This window comes from Styela clava, chromosome 1 (genome assembly GCF_964204865.1).
Source record: "Styela clava chromosome 1, kaStyClav1.hap1.2, whole genome shotgun sequence".
Lineage (NCBI taxonomy): Eukaryota > Metazoa > Chordata > Ascidiacea > Stolidobranchia > Styelidae > Styela > Styela clava.
Window position 1 is genome coordinate 8,474,226 of NC_135250.1, and position 18,183 is coordinate 8,492,408.

The window sequence follows — 18,183 nt, forward strand, 5'->3', positions numbered from 1 at the left end:
CTAGTTCGAAGTAAAGATTCAAAAATTTAATAAAAAATTTTATTTACAGGTTGAAGTTAATGCCATAAGTTCTCTTCAACCCGATTTTAAACCTCAAAGCTCTCAGCCAGATCTTTACCAAGTAAAAGCCACGGAACACAATCTTACAGTCGATAAACTTAACCCTGGTACCACCTACACCATTGTAATCAGTGCCCTGACATCAAAGGGAGAAGGTCCAGGTACATCGGTTTCGGCGTCAACTAAAATTTCAGGTACCGTTATTTTTTCATTGATTGATAGGGCTTGAGAACATGCTCCTCTGATTACCCATCTAGAGTTCACAGATTTTAATTCTGGGAGACAGATTGATATCGCAGAGTGGTTCATGTAACTGCTGGAAGTTGTGGCTTCCTCCACCATCAAGTCTATACATCTGAAACAAATAACTATTCTAGTTCAGTATAAGTGGAGGACCGAACTGCAGTTTGCCATATATTTAAGTCTTCCTTTGTCTCTCGTGGAATCAAAATTTATTTGAAAAACCCCAAATCGAGGCACAATGATCTAGTTGGGCGTGGGGCATATTGAAAACCTATTCAAACCCCATTCCCACTACCCCACTAATCCCCCCCACCCACCAGTGTGTGATGCCATACCGAGAAGATTCCTATCTTTCGAAAAAATATTTACATACAATTGCTCATACAGAGTCTTGTTTTGAGTGAAGGCATGAAAACTGTTCATAAAAAAGAAAAAATGGTAATACTATTATTAGTACGAGTTTTATTTCAAATAAAAATGTTCTTTTTTAGCCCCAAAAATGCCTGTTTATCCATCACCTACTCCAGACAATGGGTCATCAAGCACTCCGACAACAATAGAAATTGAAATCAAGCCAGCTGAAGCCTATGGTGCTCCCATATCAAATTATTATATCGTTATAGAAGAGATACCAGATTCGGTAAGATTTTTTTTTCTTGAAAATTTTTCGATTTGATAAGCTTCCATTAAAATATTTATATCTGAAGTGAATTTAGTTATTAGACCATTATTTACGTTAAAATTCCATATTTTTGTGTATTTTTATATTTCTTCGATTATTTGAAATCTGTGCTTTCCAGACTTATTGATATCAGGAATACCAGATTAAACTGAATTGAAAACTCGTTTCATGGGGTTCACACCATTCAATATTGTAACTTCTCTGCAAGCTGCACAATTCCCGCCTAATTGATCTGACGAAACTTTACACAGAATAAAATTTGGGAAAATATTTTGCAAGATATATATTTAAACCACTCTATATTTATATGTGTATACTTTTACATTAGTCTGCAGGGGAACCGACATCTGATGAACAGAGTATGCCACGCACTAGGAATGGAAGTAAGAGAATTTATGCCTTACAATGTACCTTGTCTGCAGAGCCCACCTACTATTTTGAATACATTCACATTTAATGTTGAATTTTTTTTTTACTGCAACATACTAAATTACTAGTCTTTTTATTTTGAATTTATTCAAATTATTTTATAATATAGAATTCATGAAATTAATTCAAAGGTGATTAGAATCAATATCATTTTGACATTTTTTTTCTGTTTTTTTTTTGTTATCTTACTAGTGTTGATGTGGGTTTCTTTGATAATGGTACTTGATTTGAAGCCTGAAGAGGTGGATAACATAAATATGTGTTGGTCGCATAGGCTACTACTGTACTGCGACAAGTCATTCGACATTCATGTTCATATTTTTAAGCATTGCTCTTGTCCCTCGTTGCACTAGAAGGAACATTTCCAGATTTTCTTTACAAAGTTAAATCATTTTTTATATTTTAATAAGCGATATACCGTTAATACACAAAATATGTAAACCAAACAAATCCACCAGGTTGTAAGACTCTTAACCCGAAACAAAAATTTAAATTCCACTTTTAGAATCACGTTCTGGCAGAAGACGTAAAAATGGAAAGCGGCGGCAGAAAAGACAAACAGTTGTTTCAACGGGAGATGCTAATAGCGCTTGTCATTCTAAACCGATTTCATTCGAAGAATCTAAAAGACAAAATAAAACTTTTTACTTTGGTGGAAAACTTGAACCTGAAAGCATCACAGAGGTATAATTTATTAGAAATGTCTAAACGAGTTAAAAATTGTCATTTTGTGATAAAATTATTTTGTGAAAAGCTGCTTAATTGGAATCACTGTCATTGTTTATGTAAAATTTACCATTTTTGCATGGGAATTTGTGGTACACTCCCGTAGTGTGTGTAGTGTACCAGGTTAGGGTTAGGCCATAATTTTATCCCGATTTTCTTCATTTTAGTTCTATTACGAGTTCGGGGACTGTCTGTTTTAGATAAGTGAATATACCCTCTGCTCATAGGCCCCCTTACACAACTTGGCGTAAAGTAGATGAACAAAATTAGTTATCTTCACATTGGTACAAACACTACTGATGCAAATAAAATCCAGAATCAAACTTTCGAAAGAGAAACATACTAACATATTATAGGGTGTCCATAAAATCCTAAAATTTTTTAAAATTGCAAAGGGAATTTATCGATACCATATATTGTTTTGGCCCTCACAGATGTATCAAAGGAAGTGAAAAATTCTTAAACAATTACTGATTAAAAACGACAAACCTGGTTAAGATACACTGAAATTGGACTTTATGGTATTATGAAAATATGAAATAATGCTTTTAATCATTCAAAAACTAAAAACAATCTGAGTTTGATCAAGTTCAGAGATTGTAATGGGCGTTGATTAACATTCATCCGAATTTTTCGTTTGTTTTATATTAGGGCACTAAATTTGTTGTTGGAGGGGGCAGTGATTCTAACGGATTCTCTAACCCTCCACTCGACCCCAACAAGAAATACAACATTTACGTTCGAGTTGAAAGCAAGATTGGAAACGAGACTCGCGTCAATTGTGCACTGGTGGCAGTCAAAGGTAATGTTAACTTTTGTAGATTTTAGGAAATGAGATTTTTTGCTTATTATCTCTCATGTTTTGTCTGGGATTTAGAATCTTTTACTCTAAACAGACAAATAAAATAGGCTTGCATATGCAAAAGATTTTCTGGGTCTCCAGAATTTGTACTCAAAATTTCATTCCACTAGAAGTTGAAATTTTTGTCAAACAGCTGTTTTAATAGTGTGTAGTTTGGCATCTGGTGTGTATTAACCCTCCAATGCCCTAGTTTCTACAATAAATGATATTGACAGCGATTTGTACTTTTTCCAAGAAATATTCATATATATTATACTCATTTTGTCCTTTTATTTGGCATACAATTTTGATTCGTGTTAAGTTATAATTTACACAGTCTGTCAGTAATATTCTCCCACTATACATGTGACTGTATGTATATATATATATATAGTTCGATAAATTATAAGTGTTCATCGTATAACTTGTTTTTCAGCGAGCGTACCTCCTACCACTACAACACCAACTACTACCACACTGCCACCAGTTGTAAGCGTTTCTGAAGTCGTTAAAACAGGTAGTATGTTTAATGCAATTTGGCTGTATTATTATAATAATTTGATGATTTTCTTGGATATTTCTAATGATTTTTCGATATTTGTAGAGATTGTTTTTTCTAAGCTGTATAAATTGTATTCCATTTTATTGAAAAAGCAAAAATGGCAATGAGAGAAGCAACACATGGTCTAGGTGGGACGTGGGATTGAGTTGTTCCTTGTTACTGAGTGTCATTAAATTTTGTTCTTATTTAGGCCATGTATTGCACCAACAAGTATTGATTGTTTACATCGCACATTTATTTTCTGATCAACTCAATCAAATATTTGATTTCTTCATATCTTTGAACAACACTTTTTATATGCCTTCCAAGGCCCTCCACTACGCTATTTTATTTTTGAAAGGCAGAAATTTTTCTTGTTCGGCATTACCCAACAAATTTATGGTATGGTCTTGTAGTATGTGTACCAGGTTAGGGTTAGGCCATAATTTTATTCCGTTTTTCCTTAATTTAGTTCAATTACGAGTTCGGGGACTGTCTGTGCTACCTAAGTGAATATACCACCTGCCCATCTATAGGCTCCCGTCCCTTTACACAACTTGATGTAAAGTAGGCGAACGAAATTAGTTACCTCCATAATGGTACACAGACTTCTGGAGCACTGAATTTATTAGACACTGGGTGAGGTGGTGGGTATGGAATTTGAACCAAAGATATATCTCAGTCGAACGCCATTCCATCGCACCCATTTTTATTACTTCCTGATTCTAGCTCCATACGACATTTTATTTCTTCCTAGATCCAGAGGTGAAGACAATTACTCCAGATGAGCCTAATCCTGATCCCCAAACTGCTATGATTACTTGGGCTTCTGTAGCTGCAGGTGTTGGACTCTTAATAATCATTGTGATCATTGTTCTATTATATGTTGTTCGTAAAAGGTGCGTACTATTTTTTAGTTCTAGGGAAATTCGCCGTAGGAAATCTCGGCGTATAGGAAAAATCGCTACATACCATTTTGCTGTAAAACAAGTATTTGTGATAAAAACAGTTAGGTTTTTGAAGTCCCTTTTTATTTAAAAAAGATTCGTTATTCAAGAGCATTCAACAGAGGACAAATATTCTGGTTGTACACTGTGAAAATATAAAATCAGTTTAAACAATGTTCAGTGCAACGAAATGTATTTGATTTGGAATAATTACTCTTCTAAATTATTGAATATGAATTTAATAAAGAATTTTTTTGTTCAATTGGAATTAATTTCATTATTCATGTCTAATGTAGTGGTATTGTTGCACTAATACACATTCAACATGTGTTCGGAGCCATTCAGAACTTGAATCCTGGTTTGGCCGAAGCTCCCAGCGACTCCAGGCTGTTTAAGCCTCATCTAATTGTCTTGTGAGAATCCTTATTTTTGCTAGCAGACTTGACTTCAATTTCCACTAGTAGGATTTTAAAACTCCGACTCTGAAAATAAGTATGGTATTAAAAAAGTTGACTTATCTTTTGTTTTACTTTCTATATAGAAGGAAAAAATCGAATCATAACAATGAAGTTGTCAATCCATTCGAAGTTCGAATGATGATGACAGATGTACCAGCGACCGCTAACGGACATTCGATTCCTCGATCAGGAACTGGCGATAGACAAGCTCTCATGATGCCTGATGTCGTTGATTTTGAAAATCATGGTATGTTGCGATAAAGAGAAAGATTCTTTTTGATTTAATTTTGTAACAATAGCCTTAGTCTTACAGGGCCCGATTATTGCACCGCACATTTTTCTGATTTTTATATTTCACTGGCACACATTTACATGACACTCGGTAGAATTTGCTTAACATTATGCTGGAATTTTGGTAGTCGTGTGACTATTGGGTCCATGTAATTGAACTTGATTAAATTTAGCCACCCGGTTCGACAGACATCTATTATTTGTTCAGGCAGATTTGTAAGATTTCCTGAATTTTCCAGTATTCAGCCTTGTCAAATTTAATTATACTTCTATCATATTATAAGCATAAATAAAATATTGCGATTTCCCCTAAAGTTGAGTCTTCTCTGTCAAAATTTTTTAGCGATCAGACACTAGCAACCGACAAACTGTAGAATTCGACACATTTATCAAAGTCAACTGGGGACATACCTCTTTAGCAAAGAAGGAGGCCATCTTGATTTAAATTTCAAGTTGTTTATATAGTGGCAATCTTGATTATTGAGTATTTTTGATGGTCGTTAACATTGTATTTAATTGTATACTATTTAGTTGATGTTATGTATTTTGTATTAAAACATATATTCACTTCAGATTTCATGGAAAAGACGTTGGATGCAAGCGGTACCCATACTGGGACTTTTAGGTCTGGGTCGACCCCTCTTGTCGAAGAGAGACCCGCATTACGAGTAGACGATTTTCACATTCACGTCAATGAAATGAATCGCCAGAATAAGTACGGATTTCATGAAGAATTTACTTCGTTTAGAGAAGGCCAAACTTCATCCTGGGATGTTGGAAAAAGAGAGGAAAACAGGGTATAATATTTAATTATTTTGTGTTTGAAACATAGTTTATCTGTTATGCAGTCATTTTTTTAACTATTATGAATTTTCCTGCTTGATTAATTAATTACAATTATATGAATTCCTTTTTGTGACAATGCTGAATGAACTATCTAATTTTCCTTTTTGTCATGCTTAATTACAATTAATAATTTTTAAAATTAAATCATGAATCCTGATTATGAAGCATTACTTTTTTTATCATTGCTATCATTTTTATCATTTATATTTTACATTGCTGATGATGGACTGTATATTTTTCTGTTTATTATGCTCAATCGATTAATTATAATTAATTATATCAAATTATATCAAAATTATATGAATCCCTTGATAAAGGGGTCCCTTTTATCATTTTTGTGACAATGCTAAATTAACTATCGAATTTCCCAGTTTTTCATGCTGAATATTTGTAATTGAATGTTTTCATTTTGAATTATAAATACCCTATTATGGAGTGGTCATTTGCAATCATTTACATGGCTCCAATTATATAAATATATTTTTCATAACGTTTATAAATTTTCAGACCAAAAATCGCTATGGCAACATCATGGCATATGATCATAGTCGAGTCGCGCTTCAGCCAATCAAAAGTCAGGATGATCAAATCACCACCGATTACATTAACGCAAGCTATGTACATGTAAGTTGAATTTAATAGTAAATTTAGTAAGGTATCGTGATAATCTTCCAGTACAAGAACAAGTTTGATCAAATTGGAACATAGCTGTATCATGATCAAGCTTGGAACATAGTTGTATCTTACATTGTCAATATGTGTGTGACATCTTTGGTCGAGAATGACGCAGTGTTATTTTTATTTTCAAGGGTTATAAAAGTCCATCTATGTATATAGCGGCTCAAGCACCGTTACCTGATACAGTAGATGATTTTTGGTTGATGATTTGGCAAGAGAAATCACCAGTGATTGTAATGGTAAGTACTTTAAATAATTTTATATGTATTTTTCTACAACATATTTATAAGCTTTTCATTCTGAACAATCAGATACAATCAGGTGAGGAGGTATAATAATTCGAACGACTGGAATCTTTCCAGCTTAGCATAGTCCAATCAATTTATTACACCCTATGTGAGCATAGTTAAGTCTAATGCTTTAACACAGGAGTGTGCAACATGCGGCCCACAAGAAAAAATTGTGCTGCCTGCGGAGAAGTGCCAATTTTGAATGGTGTGCGGCCCGCGAAATGAGTTTTTAATTTGGTTTAATCTAGTATGTGCGAGTTATTTCAATTCCTTTGTGTTGCAAAGCCTATACCTGAGCTTGTGCGAAATAACAACGCATGTCATAAGATCTGTAACCAAAGTTTTTGTGCCTGCAACTAATAGAAAGCCTATGTTTAATAAAGGTGCGGCCCGTGGTTTTACCCAGTTATTTGTATCTGGCCTTCCTGTATTAAAGGTTGCACACCACTCAGATTGGCACTTTGCACTTTGGCAAATCGTTAACACAATAATAAATCAAGGATTGATTAATTTCTTCTCTCAGGTGACCAACTTAGTTGAGATTGGCAAAAAGAAGTGTCATAAATATTGGCCTGAAGAAACAGCTCAATATGGATCCATCAAAGTATCACAGACTCATGTAGAAGAATTATGTGATTATACGATACGAACTTTTGTTATACAACAGGTTAGTACTTCCACAGATTACTAAGATATTGTAGATTTTCAATTCTATTTTCTTTATTTACTTGTACTTTGGACAGATTACTAAGATATTGTAGATTTTCAATTCTATTTTCTTTATTTACTTGTACTTTGGATCTGTATGTAGCAGTTGCCATAAGATAGTATCAGATTGATGAGTAAGACATTATCTCATTGGTTCTCAAACCCTTCTTAGAATTTGTCAAGTCTCGCACCCCAACTAAATAATAACTAGGTGACAATAAGTTACAAAAAATGGATAGTGAGGCGAAAGTATGTTTTATTCAAAAAACACATTGAAAATATGTGCAAGGAACGTGAATAATGAAACAAAGGAAAAGTTTTGAAATTTAATTACCGTATATGCTCGTTCTACCGCCCGATCTTGATTAAGGGCCAATTTGAATAGCCGCCCGTGTGAACAGAACATAAAAATAAAAAAAATAAAAAATTTAAAAGCTGATTTTTTAGTGGTAGAGAACAATAGGAAATAAGAAGCACTTTTGTCATAAAGCTGTTGAATTTTAGGCGCCGGAAGGCGTCCAAGTACATAACAGATAGCATTGATTACGTAACATCATGGTTCTCAAGTGCGTCGTTTCAATATTGATAGGGCGTCGCAAACTTTTGTTTTTGTTTGCGGATTTGTACCTGCGGTGCGTAGAAAAAGTCAAAATTTTCATTATTCCTGTTTAAATCATACTTGAGAACTGGAAATAACAATATATTAATTATTGTAATGATCGAAAATAACAAGCGCCCGTGCTTGAATAAGTGTCCAGTTAGTGAGTTGGTTGAAAAAAATATGGGCCCAGGCTACAAAACGAGCAAATACGGTATCCTGAATAAGGCGGGCAAGATCAAATCTAACAAATATATTTTTAATTAGCTTCTCGCCCCTTTGAAAAATTTGACCTGTGGGTTATTATTTCAACATTTTCATTTATATTTTCAGTATGATGGATATGACGCCAGAGAAGTAAAACAATTTCATTTCACTGCATGGCCCCGATCATGGTGTGCCTACTCGTCCAACAAATATTTTGTCATTTATAAGAAGAGTGAAATCATACGAAATGCCAGGTTAATTTTACTTGACTCTTTTATTATGAATTTGTTGTTTTGAAGTTTTTGTAACTCGAAAATCAAAAAATTGTGGTGTATGCAAGCCTTCATTAATATACTTTTAACAACGCTTAGTAAAATATACAGTTTTTTTTTGAGTTTTATATTATCATTGAAAGTCTGCTATTTCGACTTGAAAATAGCCCATTAGGAGGAATTTCATGCACAATATAAATATCTATAAAAATTGTGCTAATAGGAATCAAAAAAAAGTTACAATTTTGACTAGAAATTTGTCACTCACCCCAAATTTTTCTGGATAGTTGAAGGCCACAAATTTTTTCAACATTCAGTTGAAATTTTTTCTGATACCTACATTGTGTCCATATCGATCATTTGCCCTTCACGACCATTTATTTAAGTTTTCTCGTCTTATGTGTTTGAACTTGAATTAAAAAATTCAACTATTTACTTTCACAGGTCAAGGCCCCAGTACTATTCATTGTAGTGCTGGGTCCGGGCGGACCGGATGTTTTATCGTCATCGACATGATGTTGGATATGGCGCGGGACGAGGGTGTCATTGACATTTACAATACTGTGACGGACTTACGCAGCAGACGTGTCAACATGGTACAAACAGAAGAACAATATATTTTTATTCACGAAGCGGTTCTCGAAGCTTTACTCTGTGGCGATACGCTCGTTGCTGCTTCAGACTTGAGACAACATTACGATGATTTAATAACTGTAGATCAACAAACTCAAATCGCACCAGTACAAGAAGAATTTGAGGTATGTAGTGAGATGAAGCGTTTGGGAATGATAAATTAGGATTTTTATATTTATTCCAGGAAAGGTGATAAGAATGCGTTTTTATATTGTGAATTACGACTTAATGTATAACCAGTTGTCTTGTCTTGACATAACGGCCAGTGGTTACATGAACAACCTTACAACGAAAAGAATTTCATCCATTCTCTCGCAAATAATTATCCTCCTTTCAAATAATTATCCTAATTTGTTCACAAATTGTCTTTATATATAATTTGATGAAATAATAAATTTTCTACGGTTAAAGCAAATTTTGTTGAATTCTATGAAAATCTTTGGTAAAAAGCAATTATTATAATCTTTTGTTTATTTCAGACACTGAATGTCATGACGCCGAAATTAAAAGACGAGGAATGTGAAGTAGCGAGGTTACCGAGAAATCGTGAACGAAACAGATATATGGATGTCTTGCCGTCGGACAGACTAATGCCGTATCTTGTAACACCACATCCCACTGATCCTGACTCGAATTATATAAACGCCATATTTACAGATGTAAGTTCCTTTTTATTATTCGTTTATTATTATTATAGAATTCATTGTCATTTGTATTATATATAATCAACGATGGCCAAAAGGAGTTGCAGGTCATATAAGTCGAGTGAATGACTCAAGTCTTCCTGACATTGAGACAAATACTTTAGTGTCACTGGCAGTAGATTGTTTGAATATAAGTTTGAGTCATTTCATGTAGATTACTCGAACACTTGAGTTCTAGTTTTAGATAAATGGTGACTCTAGTTGAGTGAATGACTCAAGTCTTATTGGAACTGAGATCAAATTATTTACTATTCCAAATACGTTCTGAAATATTGGTTTTTATCAAATATATTTCATAAATTGGTTCATTCTCAAATCGAGACAAATCTTTGGTATTTATAAATTCAGTAATACAGATTAAATATCCTGTCTATGTTAATATACAAGCATAGCATGGTTGGATAAACATTGTTTCATTTAATCTTGATTTTTTACTCTAAGCCAGTGGTTCTGGGGCCCGCGTAACGATTTAATATGGCCCACCAAACTTAAGTGGAATAGTTTATCACTTTATGTTTTTCTTTTTGTGTTCTACTTTTTGTGTTTTGTGTTCTACGTACTGCAAAGTGTTACTTCATTGTCACATTTCAAGCACATTTATATTCATACCAATTCAGTTCGGTATCTTTATTATATGTACCGGTACCAGCATCGACCCCTTGCTGAATCTCCCCCCTCCTGGCCCGCAAATACCTTCAGCTTCTAAGTTTGGCCCTCGTTCAATCAACTTTAGGAATTACTGCTCTAAGCCATACAAGCATCACAAGTTAGAAATCAGTTTAAATTCTGTGCCCACTGTCTCACCCTAGGATTAAATAAATTGGGCAGACAATGCCGAATTGAAAAGATTGTCATTTTCGAACAATAGTAGATTCTTTTGTTGCTGTGGACATATGTAAAGAGCCTTGTTCAGAGTGGAAGACATATGAAACATCGTATTAAAAAATATATTCTTTTTGGATTTTATTCATCTTCATTTGAAAAAAAAATTTTTTCAGAGTTACGCAAAAAGAAACGCCTTCATTGTGACCCAAACTCCCCTGCCAAACACAGTCATTGATTTCTGGAGATTGGTTTATGATTATAATTGTACTTCTGTTATTATGATGGATGATCTCGGAGGACAAGAACCAGTAAGTTACCGTCAATTTTTTTTCTATTCAGTTGTTGAATTTGTGTACTTATTTCATGTTTTTCCCACTTGTCCCACTTGACATATTGTGGGGCAAATGGTTAAAGTAAGCATATGAAGTGGGATTCATGTTATGTTCTGGGTGAGGACTAGAATATTCTTATGAAGTAAGGATCATGCAGGTCACAGCATTTTTAAGACACCCACCGAGTATAACCTTTGACACTTTAACTCGGAATCACCCTCAAAAACAGAGACAATCTGAAATTGGTAAAATTTATTTTGAAAAAGATTTTTGATGAATTTTTTTCATCGTACAATGGTGTTATTGCGCTGTTCAGGGGCAAATACTAAAACTTTTTTTCATTTTCGTTATTTAAACAGACTTGCTGTCAATATTGGCCAGACAACGGAACTGCTGTATTCGGATCTTTTACTGTTGAATTAAGTCAAATAGAGGATGAAGTTGATTTTACGACGAGAATATTGAAAATACAGAATATGAATAGAGTAAGTCATAATAATATCCTCTATCTATCTAGAGATTATTCCCATGATAAGAAGATCAGGACTTTTTATTGTAATGTTAAATACATCTTTGAACAAAACTCTGTACACACTTTTTGGCTAATAAGTCTACCTGGCAATTAACATGAGGCCAATATTTAGCACTATTATTTTATTTTATTTTTTTCAAAATTACTGCCAAACATTTCAGGGCTCAACAATCGTTTCTCCGTTTGTCAGTTGAGCACCAATATGCGCTAATAATTTTATATGATTAGAACTCAGTCATGTTTGTTACAGTAGAATCATCTACTCAGAATTAACTATTCTACCCAGCAAAGCCATAAATTAGTGTTAAAAAGGTAGCAACAATCATTTTGAACAACCTATTAACTAGTATGTTGAAATAACCTCTGAATATGATTTGATAAGTACTGCACTGTATGTCCATGGGTTAATCAACTACTACTAGCTACAAATCTGCCTATATTTTTGAAATACCTAATTCTTTTTGATCTGGCTTCTTCGCCTAATTTATTACACCTTGGGTGACCATAGGATTTGAATCCGAGATTTTAGACATACGATGCCAATATAGTCCAAAGCTTCAAACGCTAGGCCATTGCATCCATAAATTGAAGTTTCTCAAATTTTCAGCCAAATGAAGCTCCAAGAATGGTTAAACAGTTCCAACTGACCAATTGGCCAGAGAACCAGCCAGTGCCATATACAAGAAATGCTGTGTTGAGGGTGATTCAACTGGTAACAAAATGGCAAACAGAAAACAATACTCCTATTGCTTCTACGAAAGATGAAGGAAGAATGCTGGTTCATTGTCTGTGAGTTAACTGTTTTTTTTTTGATATGTCAATTCTCAATCCTTGTTATTGATTAATGCAAAAACCATTTTGGTGCAAAATAAATTTGTTTTAGTAGACAATTTTTTTTTAAATTTTCAAATTTTCAGCCGTAAAATTTGCTGAAATACTAGACCAGGGTGGTCCAAACCCAGGCCCGTGGGCCACATGTGGCCTGCCGCTTCATTATCTGTGGCCCGCGACGCATTCGGGGAGAAATCAAAATATTGTATTTTAAATTGCTTCTCATAAAATAAACCAGAAAAATCGTTTGACATATTGTTGTTATATCACTACTGTGACTGAATTGACTAGTATGATGGCTAGCTGAAGCAACTTGCAAAGTTGAAGATGTTATGGGCAGTTTAAATTGTTACCTGGATTTATATCGTTTTGGTCGGGAATACATGATAACAATATGGGCATGATAGAAAACTAAACATCGGAAGCAGATTCCATTAGCCTAGGTTGCCAATGCCTGATAACTATGTGTTTACACAACAGAAGTGCTTGTTTTGTATTGCACTGTTTACCTATTCTTGGTACTATTGTGACCCGCGACTAATGCCGAAATAATTTTGTGGCCCGCGGAGCCCACAACCTTGGACCACCCTGTACTAGACTGTCAAGTCGCTGGAAAATATATGCTTGAATCAAAATCTTTAGCCGTTACAAAACAGCTCCAACTTTTTTGACTTTGAAAGAACGAAAATTTTGTAGGAACTAGGGCTTGGCACGTCGAATCGGTTCGAAGCAAAACTTTGAATCGCCGCTTGTTTTTTTCTTTCTGTCAATGGTCGAGGTGAATTACCCAATTTTTTTTTATTGAAGGAATATTTTTCAATGCAATTCTGACATTATGACTATTTTCTCTAGTGAGTTATTGACAAATGAGTGTTTTTATTGTGTGTGAACTCTCCGTAATTTGCCTCGTGATGTATTCTATGTTTTCAGTAATTCATTTGTTGACAGGACCAATTTAAAAAAAAAAGTCTTATACAATTACTTATCTCTCATTGACTCCCAAGTATTCAAGCTTCGATTCGAAAAAAATATTCGATTCGATTCTGAAATCATCAGATATTCGAAATTGCCCAGTCTTAGTGGGAACCCAAGCCAAAATATTCATGTCGAAAACTATGGTGTATGCAAGCCTTTTTTAATTGTCTGTTGAGATGCCTAGCCAACTTTTTTCGGTCCGAACATTTGACTTTATCAACCTTTGGAAGTTTAAAATTTTGACTTTTGACCTGTAGAAAAGGTTTTTAAATTATGTCTTGAAATCGAGTTCCATTGAGAACTTGACAAAATACGACTTCACAGAACTGATTAAAACAATAATAATAATATCTTTGTTTCGCCCCCCATTAAATATATTTTTGTTGCAAGTTTACAATATCATATAACCCCCAATTTTTTATTTACAGAGCCGGTGCTGGAAGGAGCGGAACGTTCGTAGCATGTTATAATATGTGCATGCAATTACGACAAGAATTTGCAGTCGATGTTTTTAATATTGTTCAACGATTAAGAAACATTCGTCCACAGCTTGTTGAAACACTGGTATGTAGTTTTACTCTGTTTATTATTTGTCTATATGATGTCTATAGATTATTTGGGTAAAAAATGGCGTCTGATCTGATTCAATCATTGGACTACCAAGTCATAAGTCACATATGGACCAGCCTTGGTCAGGTGTAGGAATATTTACCTAGTCGAATGCACTACATGCATGCGCCGGAATGGTGTAGCGAGAAGTGAACGATCATTGATACATATACTTGACCACAGCAAAAAAGACCAGAAATTTTCGTGGTATAAATAATCTGCGAAGGATTCAAACCATATCAGAGTATGCAATAGTGTGGTGACAAGTATATTGTGATGCTTGGCAAAATGTGCTGACTATTTAGCTGCTACCTTGGTAGATATGTGTACCAATATGTAGGTAACTAATTTTGTTCGCCTATTTTACATCAAGTTGTTTGAAGGGACTGGAACCTATGGGCAGGGGTATTTTCACTTGGCTAACACAGACAGTCCCCGAACTCGTAATAGAACTAAAATAGGAAAAATCATAGGCTTGGCGAGGCTCGTAAATATTAGATAAATAGATACAAGATTATGTATGGAATAGATATTAGACGAAAAGTATTGGATCAAAGAAAATTGAGAAGTAGTGTTATAATAATTACGGTAGTCTCCTAAAAATAATCACTTTCAATTTTTTTTCTCATATCAAAAAATTTCTGATGTTCAAATTTTTTTTTTTCAGGAACAATACAGATTCTGTTATGAAGTCGGATGGGATTTCGCTGACCAGTGATCTACTTTTTAAAACTGCCACTGCATGGCCATGACAAAATTAAGTTCGGCCAAATATACGCTATTGATATATCAAGCTTGACCAGAAGTAGTTCATTGGGTTCTTTGTGGAGAAACAAGCCACCATCATCACTCAAATTCAAATACAACTCACTCCAATCAGTAACTTTTTTAGACGAGACCCCCGACTAAAACATTTTTTTCATTTTTAATCATTTTTTGCTTTTTTGGTGCTTTAATTTGCAGTTTCTTTATTTTCTCTTATTAATATTATTATCTGATGCTATTAAATCATCGATTTTTAATTATTTTTTTTTTAATTTTTTTTTGTTGTAAAAACGTCTCACATCATGTTTAGGGTTGTCTTTGGATGAACTAGTACTTTTGTACTTCTGATGCATGTAATGCAGAAAGTATAATAATTTAAAATTATTATTAAAAACTGGTAGTATGGGCTTCTATCATCTTTCCTATTGTATGTAATGCAGAAGAATATCCAATTATGTATGTATGATAGAAAATGATATTTGTGTTGAGAATTGATTTCATTTCATCTGTGAAAGTTGTCTATTTCTAAGTGAAATTGATGCCTTAAAATTTCAAAATTGGATTTAATATTCACTCGAAATTTTGAGTTACCAATTATTCGATCATCTGCGCTCATTTCATTTTGATGATTTTTTAAAAATTTGTTGTCATACACAAATATACTGGATTATGTAGGTAATTATAATAACTATACGTTTCTGGAAAATCTATGCTGAAATAGAAAATTTAACCCATTAAGCAGATTTTTTTGACCTTTGACGGCAGTCAACTAAATAATGTGATAACGCGACCAAGCTTCCATTTATAGTTATCGTATATGCTGATCCGTCCTAGCTTTTTTCAATATTATTTTATGTTTACTTGGATCAAATAATCAATAATGGATTTCTAAATGAAAATTGGTTTACATTATAACTTAATACTTTCAAAATGAGAGCAGAGCGTTCCTACGATCTCAGTTCATTTGAATACTGTGAAATACCAGTGGTTTTACTACCTTTTTTCATTTAAAATTTTATTAAAAATAAATGAATTTGAATAAAATTTGTGATTAAAATATTGTAATTTTTCCAATTTAATGAACATTCAAATCCGCGCATAAAGATTTTGCTCAGATTCATTGGTTACGTAGATTCATAAGTTCTTAATGGAGCGCTGATACTAGTCATCATGTTATTCATTGTGCTCTATTTTTCTTTTTTTGAATATTCGCATCTTTCTTTAAATTTAACGCATTTTCTGTACCTCTTTTAATTCGTAATTTGCTTTTAATTTAATTTTTGGTGCTAATCTGAAAGTCGAACCGCTGCACTATATCAATTTTAGTTTTTTTTTTGTGTAAACGTTTTTGTGATTTTTCAAAGTAGTAATTCTTAAGGTTTTTACGCTTCAAAAAAAAATGTATGTGAACTTTCATGCATTTTAAAGTAGATACCATAAAGCATAGATGGAAAGAAAATTTGTTACGATAATTCATGAAACTTTTTGTGTGAAATATCATTATAAAATTTCCATTCAAAATTGGACTATATTATGTATTTTGCCTAGATATTTTAATTTGTGCTATCCTGATAGTATTCAGGGATTCTCAAAACAAATCGAATTTTTGAAGTGTTCGAAAATAGTTATATTTGATATGGTTAATTTATGATTTCAGCAGTAAGTTTTCATCATAATATTTTGATAAAAAAAATTATCATTTTGAGATATTGACACCTAACAGTCAGACTGAATAGACTTGAAATAAATTCTGATAAAGGCAGAGAAGAAAAAGAAAAATTTATGTAAGTTCCACCGCACAATTATTTTCATTTGAAATATTTTACATATTCGAAAAAAAGTTTTCTAATTGTATTCGCAAGAGTGATTTATGCGATGTTGGGTATTTCTGATATCATCCAGAATATTTTTGGTCAATGACAACATTTTTACTGATGCAAAACTTAAATTGTGCACTTAAATTGAACTGATATATATATATGGCACTTTTGTATGTGACCAATCTGTTTTTAAATGGACCAAATTTATTATTTTTGATAGTCATCTAAATATTGTTGCCAAATTTGAAACAAAAAAATGAATTTCATTGCCTTTTTAATGGCTTATATTTGTGTACAATAACATTCTATAGAACGTTTTTGCACTATTGCTAAATGTAATGTTCAATTTTTATTGAAACCTTTCCTCGAAAATATTCATCTGAACTGATTTGATATTTGTACGTTTCATATAGAATATCGTTCATTGTTACTTTTTATCCCGTAAAAGGACGAAAAAACATTATTGATTCATGTAACATCTTAAATTAAATTCGTAAATTTAGTTTTCGTGTATTCTTGACAAAATTTAAAATTGGTATCAACTAAATTAAATATCTATGAAATATATCTATGGTATATTTTTTTGTAGAACATATTCAATATTAGATTTATGGTCAAACGCATTTTAAATCTTATTTCCAGCACAAATCTCTGTATATCTTGCTCAAGTGGTTGAGTTCAAATATAATGAGCTTTTGCACTGTTTTGCTTGTTTTACCCATAAATATGTAGTTTGGCACTAATTTATGTTTAATGTTCTCTTACTGTTTGGTTGAAAAACAAATGCCCCAACCTGACAATCTTGAAATGTGGGGGGGGGGGTATCTTTTCTTATTAGCTGAATGTAATTTTTTTTTCAGTAATGTCACATATTTGTTGCTGTTTTGTTGCAATTTTTAGTAAATAGTAATAAACTTACTACTGAGAAGTCGATTTAATGCTGTTGGACGAACCTACATGGGGGTTTTGAATTGCAAATGCGCTTGTCAAGTCTATAGAATTTAAGCTGACCAATGCGAAGTGATGCATGCATATTAGAAAATACGAATATGGTAACGAAAAAAAACAAGGAAACATCAGACGAAAGAGATTTCGCCCCATATTGCTGTCAAATCAAGGAACTTGAATTCTTCGGATAATCTTGGATGAAAATTTTAAGTCTATATATCTTGAATAATATGCGAGGATTGTTTCTTATTTTAATGTCAAGCAGGAGAATGGTAGGCACTAAATAAATATTTATAACGTCGTTTGGGCCAGATTAATTATCTCATTGCAATACTGTACACTTCTCGGATTCTATAATTGTCCCAATACTTAGAAGATATATGATACACAAT

At 33.2% G+C, this 18,183-nt stretch overlaps 1 protein-coding gene across 1 annotated transcript in view; it reads left to right on the forward strand.

Moving 5' to 3' along the window:
* LOC120341164 (receptor-type tyrosine-protein phosphatase kappa-like) overlaps positions 1 to 17,774 on the forward strand; it is a 36,525-nt gene extending 18,751 nt beyond the window's left edge. Inside the window, 21 exon segments of the mRNA XM_078119160.1 lie at positions 50 to 254; positions 795 to 943; positions 1,314 to 1,368; positions 1,920 to 2,098; positions 2,792 to 2,942; positions 3,418 to 3,498; positions 4,280 to 4,421; positions 5,011 to 5,174; positions 5,792 to 6,015; positions 6,572 to 6,688; positions 6,874 to 6,981; positions 7,556 to 7,699; positions 8,672 to 8,722; positions 8,724 to 8,799; positions 9,262 to 9,575; positions 9,930 to 10,109; positions 11,153 to 11,287; positions 11,671 to 11,796; positions 12,451 to 12,632; positions 14,078 to 14,213; positions 14,926 to 17,774. Of these exon segments, the coding sequence (XP_077975286.1) occupies positions 50 to 254; positions 795 to 943; positions 1,314 to 1,368; positions 1,920 to 2,098; positions 2,792 to 2,942; positions 3,418 to 3,498; positions 4,280 to 4,421; positions 5,011 to 5,174; positions 5,792 to 6,015; positions 6,572 to 6,688; positions 6,874 to 6,981; positions 7,556 to 7,699; positions 8,672 to 8,722; positions 8,724 to 8,799; positions 9,262 to 9,575; positions 9,930 to 10,109; positions 11,153 to 11,287; positions 11,671 to 11,796; positions 12,451 to 12,632; positions 14,078 to 14,213; positions 14,926 to 14,976 (2,970 nt within the window). The 3' untranslated portion in view covers positions 14,977 to 17,774.
* The last annotated feature ends 409 nt before the right edge of the window (positions 17,775 to 18,183 follow it).